This window comes from Coenobita brevimanus, chromosome 44, assembly GCF_032717465.1.
Source record: "Coenobita brevimanus isolate Jiangsu-jjx chromosome 44, ASM3271746v2, whole genome shotgun sequence".
Lineage (NCBI taxonomy): Eukaryota > Metazoa > Arthropoda > Malacostraca > Decapoda > Coenobitidae > Coenobita > Coenobita brevimanus.
In genome coordinates, this window is record NC_136997.1 from 7,939,883 (window position 1) to 7,954,113 (window position 14,231).

At 41.6% G+C, this 14,231-nt stretch overlaps 1 protein-coding gene across 1 annotated transcript in view; it reads left to right on the forward strand.

The window, feature by feature from the left end:
* The window catches only part of LOC145397960 (glutamate receptor ionotropic, delta-2-like), a 167,430-nt gene that overhangs the window by 61,829 nt on the left and 91,370 nt on the right, over window positions 1-14,231 (forward strand). The window contains exons 4-5 of the mRNA XM_080270936.1: window positions 6,987-7,230; window positions 7,480-7,629. Of these exons, the coding sequence (XP_080127062.1) occupies window positions 6,987-7,230; window positions 7,480-7,629 (394 nt within the window). The remainder of the gene's footprint in view (window positions 1-6,986; window positions 7,231-7,479; window positions 7,630-14,231) is intronic.

Genomic DNA, 14,231 nt, shown 5'->3' on the forward strand with positions numbered 1-14,231 from the left:
CAGAAACAAAAAAGATGTGATTCGGTCGTGGGTTGGCTCCGGTACCTTTTATAGGCCCTCTCCTTGTTGCGGACAGCATTAGAACAAGCGTGATTAAACCAAGGCTTTCTTGCATTAGTCAAAGGATATGAGAATGGAATGTATGCTTCCATGCCCAAGAGAATAACCTCCGTAAAGCGCAAGGCGCACGCAGATGGCTCTCGGCCATGGAAGTAATACTAATTCTAGTAAAAATCAAACAAGTACTGCCTGAGGGCCTCCCAATCCGCAGCTCCAAAGTGCCGCAGATGACGTTTCTTTGGAGGGTCCACAGGCTGTACCGGAGCAATAGAACAGGTTAAGGTAATAAGGTTGTGATCAGAGGAGCTTAACGCAGAGAAAGGATTTACAGTGCAAGCAGAAGGATTAGTTATAAGGAAGAGGTCAATTATGTTGGAGCCAGACATGGAGTAATCGTAATCTGTAATCGTAATCGATTACAGACTTTTGTGTAATGGTAATCGTAATTGATTACGTAGTCATTTTTTTCAAAGTAAACCCAATCGTAATCGATTACTCTCATATAGTAATCGTAATCATGGTTACTTTTACGATTACAAGGCCCCGTATAAGTTATTCTTTCACAAATACTCGTCAAGAACAAAATACTGTAGTTCAGTGTCAAACAGTCATATATACACCATAAAAGTCCATAAGTAATATGAAAAAAGTGAATTGTAGGGTATCACCTAGAAGCTTCCATATACAGTAATATCCTACCTAAGCTAGAATAATATCACCTGGGAAGATCTCAGTTGGTAGAAAATTTAATAGAATGACAGGGTCAAGGACGATGTGAAGAAAAGTCTCGGTGCTTGAATTATTAAAACACATTTGTATTGCAAATTGCAAAATAAATAAATAAATAAATAAATAAATAAATAAAGGAACAACTTACTGGACATAGCACTGGACAATATATTATTATCCAGAGTAACAGTCGCCATAGGTTCTCTAGAGCTTAACCCTATGTTCTTCCTTACGCAGGCAATTCTTATGAAAATGATTTGCATATATTAAATTTCTTGAAAATATCAGTTTTATATTACTGGACGATGTTTTTGCTTTTAAAAACTAACCAGCTATTTACTTAATCAATGTCATGTATAAAAGAAACGTGCTCATAATTATATAGTGCATAACAGTACATGTAATCATGATTGTAATCATGATTACTTATTATGTAATCGTAATCGGTTACTCTTACTTTTACTGTAATCATAATCGTAATCTGAAGTTTGCAAACTAATGGTAATCGTAATCGAAATCAGTCCCCCTGTAATCGCTCCATGCCTGGTTGGAGCTCTCTCCAAGGCGGTCAGGGATACGGGTAGGGTGCTGTACAAGTTGCTCTAGGTCATTAAGGATAGAAAAGATTTAGGCTTCTTCACCAGGTGGATCAGTATATATATATATCTATATATATATATATATATATATATATATATATATATATATATATATATATATATATATATATATATATATATATATATATATATATAGGGTGTTCGGCAATTATAGGGGAAATAAAAAATTAGATATTTAGGTGGGCAAAGTATTCAATCGATTCCACTTTACAAAGCATTCAAGCAAAAATATATATATATATATATATATTTTTTCAATGCAAAGTCGTGCCTCACTACCCCAGCATTCTGTAAATCTAACTGACGTGAGTACGTGAGCGGTATGGTGAAGAGGGGTAAAAATAAGCAATGTGGTACAAAAAGAAACAATATTTTTGAGCTATACAACAGGCATAATCAGTTTATTACATGTGGGATTTTTTGGTCGAGTCGTAGAGGGATCTGTGGTGCTGCACAACATGGAAGATCAGCTGTCGTTCTTATTCATTCTTCGTCAGACCACTGTTGTAGTCCATTGCCAGTTTGACTGCCCTCTCAGCAGCGTCATTAACCACTTTGAGCTGGGCCATGACATCAGGAATGGGGCAGAAGTCATTGATGCTTGTCGGAGTATCCATCTTGAAACACTGGAATAGGTTTTTCGACTTCTGAGTGACAAACTTAGGGATTCTCAGACCTGATGCCTCATCAATCGTCTTCATGTTCAAACGGCACAAACCCTTCTTCCTCGGCAGTGAAGTGGTCATATTTTTCGGCATTTCCTTCTTTTCCTCAGCAGAGACTTTGTCAGAATACGTAACTAGTGGAGCCAGGTCCTCACTGAGGTACCAGAGGTGGCTTTTGACTGTCTAGTGCCTTCTTTGGTACAACAGGATCCACCTCTAAAGTCTTCAATCTTCTTCAGGAAATTGAGGTCACTGATCGAAGCGTCGACAGCATTTGGGGCTTCAAACCAATGCATCATATAGATGGTGACGAGGAAGACACAGATGCGTTTGATGGCCTCCTTTTGATGCCATGTGAAGGGGAAGGAGGCTGCACCCTTCAGTTGATTTCTGAAAAGGAAGATCTTGAGGCAGTAAAGCCTTTTGGCCATCCAACGTGTTCTGTGAAGGCACCTGGACGGTGAAAGGTCATACATGGTGGTTTCTTGCCGAGGAAACCCAAAGACAGCTGGAGTAGCTCAAGGTAGCCATCACGGGGTTGTGCGCAATCCATGTGGCTGAGCATGAAGTGTTCATTGTCCTCGGCTCTGTTGGCAATCATCGTAGGGATCGAAGGAATCTGCGTCAATTTTGTTCCAGAACTCTTTGAATCGACCGAAGAGATGAATTTCAGGACCAGAAGAAGAGAAAAAGAAGTCAAAGATCCCTGCCACTATGAGTTCACACAAGTGGTGCCTACATGACAAGAACAACAGTGGGACTTGGAGACCTCTTTCAGTGACAAAGCATGCTCTGCTGTGAACGCCGTTGTTAGTCGCTGTTGTACAAAACAGAGCCCTGCAATCCAGGGCTTCATTTCTGGCCATTCATCTAGAGTCCTTAGCACTGCCACTCCCATTGCTTCGCCCGTTCCAGCAGGGATCTTAGGGATCGCCAGGATCTTCTCTGTAACAATCCCTCTAACAACAATCGCCAGGCGATCACAACGGCCACTTCCGTGGATGTTGGGCAAGGGCTTTCCATCAAAATGGAGAATCAAGGGTGTTTGTGACTGGAATTCTTTTTTGATCTTTTCAGCGAGCTCAGTCCTTGATTCCTTCCGAAGAGAGTGGAGAAATCCGACAGGCAACGTGAATTCCCCCGCGTCAAGCACTGCTGCAATTAAGGAGAGAGTTACCACTTGCATTGCAACTCGCGTTGAAATGAGGCATGGGGTTGAGAAGGCCAAAGAAAAATTGCAAAGTATGGTGTAGTTCCCATCAGTAGTGGAACTGGAGAAGCACTTTGTCCTTCAAATTTCTGAAGGTTCGATTTTCCAGAACACCCTAATATATATATATATATATATATATATATATATATATATATATATATATATATATTTAACACTGTGGTGATCATATTCTTCACACACAAACTTATTGATTGAACATTGCCCTGTGACCTTGATCTTAGACTGTTTTATGACTGAATCCCTTCTTGTCGTATGCCCAACCCTCCACAAGTGTTTTACTTTCAATCGGATAAAATCGTTTTAGGTTGGCATTAGCACTTTGATCTAGCCCTGTTACCTTTAAAGAATTTTCGGCCAATAATGCTAACCCTTAGGCCAATGCTCAACCTTTAAGATTGATTAAAGTAAGATAAGCTCTGTATTTCGTTCACAGAGACAGATAGCCAGACACGTCACGTCGAACAGAACTGAAAACTTGTCTGAAATCCGAAGCGTAGTGTAATAAGCTTATGTTGCTCTACAACACAACCTTGCAAAAGCCTCGAGTATAATAATTGTGTGAAAAAGGATGAGCCTATGAGAAAGGGTTCTCGAAATAGTTTATATAAGCGAAGATGTGTGAGACTAGAGGATGTGTTGAGAGTAAGAGTGTGAGCAAGGAGGTGCCAATTGTGTTAAGGAAGGGAAGGGTAAAGAGGAAAAATACAACGCGAGACAACGACAGCTTGTGGAAAATGAATGAGAGACGAGCTAACTAAAATTTATAATGGAACATGATGAGTAACAGTGTAGTGTGCGTGAGAGAAGAATGGCAATGGGGTAAAGGAGGATACAAGTTTGAGGAGGCAAGTGTGTGTAAAAAGTGGAGAGAGAGAGAGAGAGAGAGAGAGAGAGAGAGAGAGAGAGAGAGAGAGAGAGAGAGAGAGAGAGAGAGAGAGAGAGAGAGAGAGAGAAAGGTTTATGGTTTTTCACACTATTATTTTACAAGAGACTCTTTTGTCAAATTGTTTTATAATGCTACACAATCTTAATAAACCTGCGTTTACGATTTGAGAGTAGTTTTTTATGTTTTGTTCGACGGAATGTGTCTATCTGTCTGGATGTCTGTCTGTCTGTGAACAGAATAAAGAACTTGTCTGATATTAATCAAAGTTAGCTTAAGGGTTCAGCGTCAGTCATATGGTTAACAATGTTTATTGAAAACTATATAAAGATCACAGAGCTAGATTAACTTGCTAAGGTCAGCGTAAGAGTTTTTCTGATGAAACCCAAAGTTCTGGAAGGACTGAGTGCACGACAAGAAGGAAGATTCGATCTGATAATAATCTGTCTTGGTCACAGGCAGGCTCGAATATCGACCCATATGTTTGTGTGTGAAGAAAATAATTACCATAGTTTTTACTTAACTTGGATTAGACTTAATGGGTGGATAGAGTATCACCCAAGGGGTTGCCTATCACTTCTTAAGCCATTAGTTCGGAGGTCAAGGTCAAATTGCAAGATCAGATTTAAAAGCTTACATCTGCGTGAAGCAATACTTTGTTGAATGTAACGGAATAAAACAGGACGTAAGGATTAGATTTCGAAGTCAACAATATATGCTAAAGGTGAAAGGTCAAAGTCATTGGACAATCACCTTAAATACCTTTGGTCTAATATAAACCAGACTTACTGGATAGATTAAGGGTGAAACAAAAAAAAAAAAAAAGTATTTGAGAGCATTTGCTCAAAGGGCAAGGTCCCAGAGTAAAGTCAAATGTTCGGCTCATAGACCAATATTTGGGCTCGTGTGTGGCGCTTTAAGGGACCTCCCTCTTGTTATTTGAGTGAATGTAAGTGAACACTTGATAGGTTAGGTTAAAGCGGAAGATAATGAACATCTTGCAAAAAGAGTGAGACTTATTTTTTCAGAATAAATACTACACCACAATGGGAAACAATTTTAGATATTTCTCTCCCCCTCTTCAGTTCCTGTCTTCGAGCCTGTACTTTGTTGATTACATACATATGACAATATGATTTCAGTCTGTATAATTTTTGTACAGGTCGCTTACGTATGCTGTCTTTATTTATCATTAACACATTGAAACACTGGTCGATAAGAGATGAGCAACTGCAGAGAACATGTTTAAAAGACCAGATACTTATCCTTCCCTTGCCCCTGACCCCTCCCCCTTCCTTTGTGCCCAGTATTTCGTATTCCCTCCTCAACCAATCACTTACAGCTGGGTGGTGCAGTAGGCAGTAAAAGATCAAATGATACGCATATTCTGACTCATTCTTCAGTGCTACGTAGAAAATATGTTGATGTCTTCCTGCTAGCAAGAAATTTGACAGTAGTTCTTTCCTCTTCTCCTCACGTCGCAGTTCATCGTAAGGATTTGCAATATTCACACTTTATTTAAAAATGAAGAATTTCTTTGTCCACTTGACACTACTGAGTCTTTTAAATAACACTTTTCTGTGAGTAAATAATAGTTCCAAATAAGCTGAAAATACGTTTAAATCTCATAAAGTTAAGGTTTTATGTTTTTTTTTTCCTTCAAATATCTGCATAGAGTGAGGAATATCAGGGGTGATAGCGCAACAATTTTCAAAACATTACGGTGATTTGTTGTGGACAAGAAGGGAAATAAAGGGCTTGAGGTGCAAAAAAAAAAATTTGTGCTACGAAAGAGGTCACTACATATGAAGGTATATGGCTTGCATATCCGTAGAAAACAAGTTTTTATAGAAAGAGCTTGAAAGTTCACTAATATTTGGAAAGTTGTTCAGTAGGAAGATTCAAGTGGTTTGGTTTGATTTTAATTTTTATAAAACAGGGAAAAAACACAAAACAATATGCGAGTATATAACTGTGTGAGAACGAGGGCGAGGGGACAGAGAGGAGTGACTAACGTGAGTGCAGGAGGGATGCAGTGGGGCTGGATGTAGACAAAGGAGAAAGTGTGTATGTACGTGTGTGTGTGTGTGTGTGTGTGTGTGTGTGTGTGTGTGTGTGTGTGTGTGTGTGTGTGTGTGTGTGTGTGTGTGTGTGTGTGTGTGTGTGAGAGAGAGAGAGAGAGAGAGCGAGAGGGAGAGAGAGAGTCCAGCCTCTCTTTGGAGATTAGTCTTTATGTACTAAGGACGTGACAGTCGCTCAGTTACAGGCATCTCGAAATGAAAGGATCTGGAATTTGACTCTCTGTTCCATCTTTTTTTTTTTTTTTTTTCTTGGAAGGAACGGTTTGTGAGCTCCTGGCCTTTGGTTCCTTCTTCCTTGCATAGAAAAACAAATACCTGTACGTTCACAGCTGACCCTTTTTTGAAATAGTTTATAACAGGGACGAGTATTATTCAGAATGAGATAAATAATCTAGCCTCCTCAAATGGGTAATTCTTGTGTGTTGCGGGGACGGTTCAGACATCCTTACCAATGTATACATTCTATAATATCTTACTTATTATTCTACTCAATAGAAAAATGAAGAGGTGCCACGAAGCAGACAAATTATTCTGGGATGGGATTGTTAATGCTGGAGGAGCCGTCCCCAGAACACACGAGCATTTCCAGGTAATTGACAGAAGTGGCGCAATATATGGACCACCCTGCAGATCTGTTTTGCAATAAGAACACAAATATTTTTTCCGACATACTTACCTCTCATTATTTTGTCCTTCCTGCCCCTTCCCACTAAGACCTGGCATGGTTAACTACGGAAGTTTCGTGCCTGAAGCCCTGAAGTCCTCCAGCAACCCCACCCTGGCTACCTTGGGCAAAAATATGTTTTTAGACGATCACAAGGCTTTAACAGACCCTTACGGATTTCTGTTAAAAAAGGTTCATGGTGGTACACATGCCCTTATCGTCGCCTATGATTACCTCATCTTCACCCAGCATAAAAAAAAGATCACTCGTTCTACCTACGTAATGGATGATCAGGTTAATATCCTTTTTCCTAGTCTTGTATTGTCCTACCTTTCTCACAAAATTTATTGATACTTTAGAGTTGTCCTAAAGTGGAAGCTACATAATTGCTTTCATTTTTTCCCCTCTTGAATAAGTGTGAAGTTTTATTGCACTGTTTAAAATAAGTGTCACTCAGAACGTATGATAAAGGAATATGTTACTGAAATCTGCTTTAAATTCTTCGTAAAGAATTAATGACCGTTTTACTGTGTATCTTCACAGCTCTTCAAAGGCTACTTCTCGTGGTTTCTACGACGCAACACTCCTTACACCACCATCCTGTCTGACCACCTCACCCGTCTAGTGGAGACTGGAATAATGACCATGCTATACGAGACTCATAAAGGAAGTTTTATCGGAGAAGAAAGTCAAGTAAGTCAGTAATCAGGATTCATTTTAGGTAGCCATCCTCTTTTCAGCATTCATAACATATAATAAGGCAGTGGAATTGTAAAGACATTTAGTTTTTCGACTTATTAGAGTGCCCAGTTTTCTTTTGTGATAGATATGTAATAACTAATATTCCGTGACTTCCCATTAAAATAATCTTTCCTTCGCCAAAGAATTGCCAAACCAGTGTATATGAATGCCTGCTTGCCACTTGACATATTCACATGGTTTAGGGAGACATTAAACAAGTCTTATTAATATCCTGGGAGAGAGCACTCTGGGGAGTGCTGTATGTTCCACTTTCACTCTGTGTCAAAGCTTTGTAAATACAACGTTGCTTGTAGCACAAATAATTTGGCAGAAGGACTGCCACGCCCAACAACAGCATTAAGAAGGGAAAGGGACCCATACTTCCATTCCATTTTCATTCCTGACATTGGGAAAAAATCATATTTGGAAGTGCAGATTTGTAACAAATTTGTTCCCTTTATCGTCATCGAACTAATGGACAAACATCTGTCAGTAGGTGATGTATACAGTGCAAAACAAGAGACCACTATTTTTTTTTTTTTTTGTATAGTTATGGTTAATCTCTGATGGATTAAATAAAACACCTACCTTATATGCTTGGTTAACACCGTGCGGTAAATATTGTGTGAGTGTGTGTGTGTGTGTGTGTGTGTGTGTGTGTGTGTGTGTGTGTGTGTGTGTGTGTGTGTGTGTAGCTTGTCATCATGCAGCCTTTGCAACCTTCTTTGGAAGCCTTGAATTCCTTTCCACTCGGGTCTCACAATGTTTGCCCAGAGACAGGGACAGCCGGATATGTTCACTCCTCCTTGCCTTTCCCCACACAATCACCATCGCATTCCGGTTATAAGCCATTCCTACTGTTACTTAAAAGCGAATACTTAGGGGAAATATTAGTTTTATATATTTACAGTAGTGTGTCCAATAGGGATGGCACTCCCTTAGGATAAACGCTGACGGTGATGATGCTGAGCCTGATGTTTCGTACTATCAAGGTTGAAAAGGTCCGTGATAGTTTGTGGTATCACGGCTGAAAAGGTCCAAGCAATTATCAGTGCTGTCAATTATCAGTTGCCACCGCCATTAAACTGAAGGTAAAATATTGAAAATTATTTGGATACTTCTGATTTTCCTAGACAAATTAAGTGTAGTTATGTTAGTGTTTGACATTCGATTTTACTTTTTTTTTAAATTAATTTCACAGGCGACATCTTACCCAACTTTTGCACTGAAAAAAGGGCAAATGTATAAAAACACTAACCTATGGGATCAACAGGCTGACTATAGATGGTAATAGTGGTATTTCCAACTCCAGGTCTAAATGAACGTGAGCTCAGAGGGCGGTAGGTAACCGGCCACTTTAACTGGGCTTTCCAACAGATCTTTAATTGAGGTCATGTTGCAGGACTGTATGTACTGTGATAGGTACATGAGGCGAGTAATTGTGCTATAAATTAATAATTGCATTGTGCTGTGAGAAGAACTCAACATTTTGTGCTGGCAGAGAAATTGTGATAAATGATAGCCGCATCGAAATCATGTTCGCTGTAGTCATGTCTCTCTGGGTATGGTAGTTTCTGAGGGATGGATGGATGTCTGGTGGGAATTAGTGAAAAATATTGTTTGGCTTAAAACTTTGGATAGCAGAGGGGATATGTGAGTATAATTATATTTCTAAAATGTAGTAGTGGGTGGCATATAAGGGGTGTGCTGTGGCATTCGGTGTATTGTTTGTGGTGGTTGAACTGAGAAGCAGATTGGACTACCGTAATATAGTGCCGTCCCAATATTTCGTTTTGTAGACTGTCTTCCGTAATTCCTCTTAATGCCTGTTGGTGTTTTCAAGGCATCGAGTTCACGGTATGCATTTGGATTTTTGTTGTCTGAATGTTAATCATGTGTGTAACCTATCCTGAATAATTCCTATAATTTTGAGGTCTCTCCTGTGATCATGATTGGTTTAAGAGGGAAACATGAAAGTGTCTGAGATTCCAGTCTGCCTGGAGCAGCAGCGTAGCCATCGGTAAGGTGGGGGGGACGTGGGGAGAGGGGTACCTCCATTCCAAAAATTGCTGACGCCATTCCCGACCCCTCCACCACACTTAGCCTACGACTTAATTCAATGCGAACTAAGGAAGTAAAAACCAAAAACATTAACCTAGATAAGTGTGTCAAAAAGCAATCGGTCAAGCACATTAATAGAATGAAGCCATTCTAAAACACAGACAAGAAAAGGAGAAATGTCTGTTTTATTTTTTATACAGTGCAGCCTTACCAAAGTTTATTTACATATTATCCTGAAGTATTCTCTGTTCCTTTGAGCCCATGTTCAGTTTGTGCAATTTTAAAACACTTAAGGGTATTGGAAGCCTGGATTTTTAATATGTGTAATAAATTGATGATATTGAGTGAGCGGCATCTATAGTACACTCATGAACACTAAGAATGGAACGGGATTGTCTGCCACTAGAGGGCAGGTTATTCGCAACCGTTCACTCCCCAACTACCCTTACTTACCTCCACTGAGGCACTGATTTCTTAGACAGTTGGATGGGGGATCAGATGCTTCGCTCATTCGACGTCATGCCGCATGTAATGTTACTTTTATTTGTCATACTATTATGTATATTATTTCGTGCATTTATTAAAGATTTAGCAGAGTTCAGTAGAATGACCCCACTGTATAGAATTTGGTTTCCAAATATTTATCCAACGTCATCCAAACGATATATTAAAATCCAAGAAACAGGGACAAGTTATATGATTACTATCCATATAAGTCCCTCTCCTGCCTTGCAATCTGGGAAGCCACACATCGAACCATCCACTCATCCTCCTACCCACCCAGCCCATCCAACACAAATCACCGGCCCCACACCAGCCACTCACCCTTCCCAGCCACCTGGACGACCCACCCAGCCCACCGATCCCGGCCATCTACCTTCCCACCCAGGAATGCCACTCACCAAGCTCACCTAACAACGCAACCGAACACATTCATCCCCTCATCTACCCACCATTAACCCATCCACCCAAACAATCCATCACCCACCCAAACAGCCCCTGCCTAACAACCTTCTCAGCCACCCTGGCGACCCACCGTGTCCACTCACCCAGGCGACCCACTTATCTAACACATCCCGACCACCCATCTTGGCCACCGACACCGGCCACCCACCCTGCACACCCAACAATGCCATCCATCACATCCACCCACCCAACTCTCCCACCGTGTGCATCCACCTATCCCACCCTGGGAACCTACCCATCCCATCCACCCACTCCTCCCACCTACTCACCCGCCCATCCACATGCCAAATCTCCCATCTTAACCAACCACATTCACCCCTCCCACCCTACCTACTCATTCGAACTCCACTCATCCACCAAACTCATCCCATCCAAATCTAACTTACTGACCCCTCCTCGACCACTCGCCGATCCAGCCAATCACCAACCCAGTCCACTCCACGCATCCACACACCAACCCCTCTACCCCTTTAACCCACCCCAAGCCACTCCACACAACCTACCAACCAAATCACTCTGCTCTTACCAACCATTCTGCCCACCCACCCTGGGGATGTACAGAACTACCACACCCACCAGTCCAACCTCATGCACCCCACCCACTCAACCAACTTTTTTTTTTTTTTTTATGCGAGGAAGAAGGAACCAAAGGCCATGAGCCCGCAGTAACAGTTCCTTCCAAGAGAAAAACAAAATACAATAGAGAGCCAAATTCAAGATCCGATCATTTTGAGATACCTGGACACACTGCATTTGAAAGACTGGAGATCATAGGCAGCAGGAAATACAAACAGAGGGAGACAGTTCCAGAGCTGACCTGTTGCATAAATGAAAGACTGGAAGTAACGGTTAACTCTTGCATTAGAGAGTTGGACAGAAAAGGGATGAGAGTTCGCTGCCAGACGGGTGCTACGCGCCCGTTGTAGAGGTGGAGGAATGCAAGCAGACAGTTCAGAGGAGCAGTGACCATTAAAGTAGCGATAGAAAAGAGATAAAGATGCAACAGTGCAGCGAAGAGACAGAGGTTGGAGGGAGTCAGTAAGAGGAGGAGAGCTAATGAGATGAAAAGCCTTTGACTCCACCCTATTGAGAAGAGCTGTATGTGGGGAGCCTCCCCACACGTGAGAGTTGTACTCCACACAGGGGCGGATAAAACCCCTGTATAGAGTCAACAATTGTGCAAGGGTAAAGAAAGAGTGGAGTCGGCTTAGCACACCCAATCTCTTGGAAGCAGATTTTACAAGAGATGTAATATGATTTTTCCAAGATAAGTCCCGAGTAAATGAAACCCCAAGCATGTTCAAGGATGATGCAGGATTAAGCTGAATATTATTAAACATTAGTGGGTATACCTGTGGAAGATTTTGTCAGGTTGATAGGTGTAAGAACTGAGTCTTAGATGCATTAAAAACAACCATATTATTTTTACCCCAGTCAGAGATACGAGCCAAGTCAGACATTAGGTGTGCCATAGCCTCATCCCTTGTTTGCTGAAGTAACTGTTGAGATGGGCGTTGCGGGAACCGAATGGAAAGGTGAAGGGTGGAGTCATCAGCCTATGAGTGGATAGGGTTAGATGTACAGCTTAGAAGATCATTGATGAATAAAAGGAAGAGAGTTGATGATAGGACAGAGCCCTGAGGAACACCACTGTTGATAGATCTAGGAGAAGAACGATGGCCGTCTACAACAGCGGCTATAGAACGACCAGAAAGGAAGCTAGCGATGAAGGCACAGATAGAAGGATAGAAACCGTAGGAGGGCAGTTTGGAAATTAAAGATTTATGCCAGACTCGATCGAAAGCCTTTGAGATGTCAAGTGCAATGGCAAAGCTTTCGCCAAAGTCCCGAAAGGAGGATGACCAGGAGTCTGAAAGGTAGGTGAGAAGATCGCCAGTGGAGCGTCCCTGACGGAACCCGTACTGACGATCGGAAAGAAGGTTGTGATAGGAAAGATGCCTTAAAATTTTTCTATTTAGAATTGACTCAAAAACTTTTGAAATACAGGACGTTAAAGCAATTGGACGATAGTTGGAGGGTTGGGAGTGGTCACCCTTCTTTGGAACTGGCTGAATGAGAGCAAACTTCCAGCAAGAAGGAAAGGTACAAGTTGACAGACAAAGGCGAAAGAGTTTGCCTAGGCAGGGTGTAAGCACAGAAGCACAGTTCTTGAGAACAACAGGAGGGACCCCATCAGGCCCATATGCCTTGTTAGTACTGAGGCCAGTGATGGCAGAAAATACATCAACTGAAGAAATTTTAATGTCAGCCATGAGGAAGTCAGAGGGGGGAAGTGATGGAGGAACAGCACCGGAATCGTCTAAGGTGGAATTGGAGGAGAAAGTCTGTGTGAAGAGATCTGCTTTATCAGTAGAAGAAATAGCTACAGAACCATCAGAGTAGAAAAGAGGAGGGAAGGATGATGAGGTAAAGTTGTTAGAAAGATTTTTGGCAAGGTGCCAGAAGGAGCAGGAAGAATTCGAGTTGGAGAGTTGAGAGCATTTAGTATGGATGAAATTATTTTTAGTACAGCGAAGAACTGACTTAGCACGATTCCGGGCAGAAACGTAAAGATGATGTGATTCAGGGGTGGGTTGGCTCTGGTACCTTTTGTAGGCCCTCTCCTTGTTGCAGACAGCATTAGAACAAGCGTGATTAAACCGAGGCTTTCTTGCGTTAGTCAAAGGATATGAGAAAGGAATGTATGCTTCCATGCCTGAGAGAATAACCTACGTAATGCGCAAGGCACACTCAGATGGCTCCCGGCCATGGAAGCAATAATCATTCCAGGGAAAATCAAAGAAGTACTGCCTGAGGGCCTCTCAGTCCGCGGCTCCAAAGTGCCACAGACGACGTTTCCCTGGAGGGTCCACAGGCCGTGCCGGAGTGATAGGACAGGTTAAGGTAATAAGGTTGTGATCGGAGGAGCCCAACGGAGAGAAAAGATTAACAGAGTAAGCAGAAGGATTAGTTGTGAGGAAGAGGTCAAGTATGTTGGAGCTTTCTCCAAGGCGGTCAGGGATACGGGTAGGGTGCTGTACAAGCTTCTCTAGGTCATTAAGGATAGAAAAGATGTAGGCTTGTTCACCAGGTGGATGCGTGAAAGGAGAGTAGAGCGAAAGGTGGTGGTGAACATTGAAATCTCCTAGAATGGAGATTTCAGAGAAAGGAGAAATGGATAGAATGTGTTCCATCGTAGAAGTAAGATAGTCGAAGAATTTTTGATAGTCAGTAGAATTAGAGAATAAGTAAACAGCACAGATATATTTAGTCAGAGAATGACAGGAAAGCCGAAGCCAGAGTGTAGAGAATTCAGAAGAATCGAGTTCAGGAACACGAGAGCAAGATAAATCGTTGCGTATATATACACAACAGCCACCTTTGGCTTTGAAATGAGTATAGAGAAAGTAAGAGGATACAGAAAAGGGTTTGCTGTCAGTTGCCTCAGACAGCTGAGTCTCCGTTAGAAAAAGAAGGTGAGGTTTAGAGGAGGAGAGGTGGTGCTCAACAGAGCGAAAGTTAGAGGA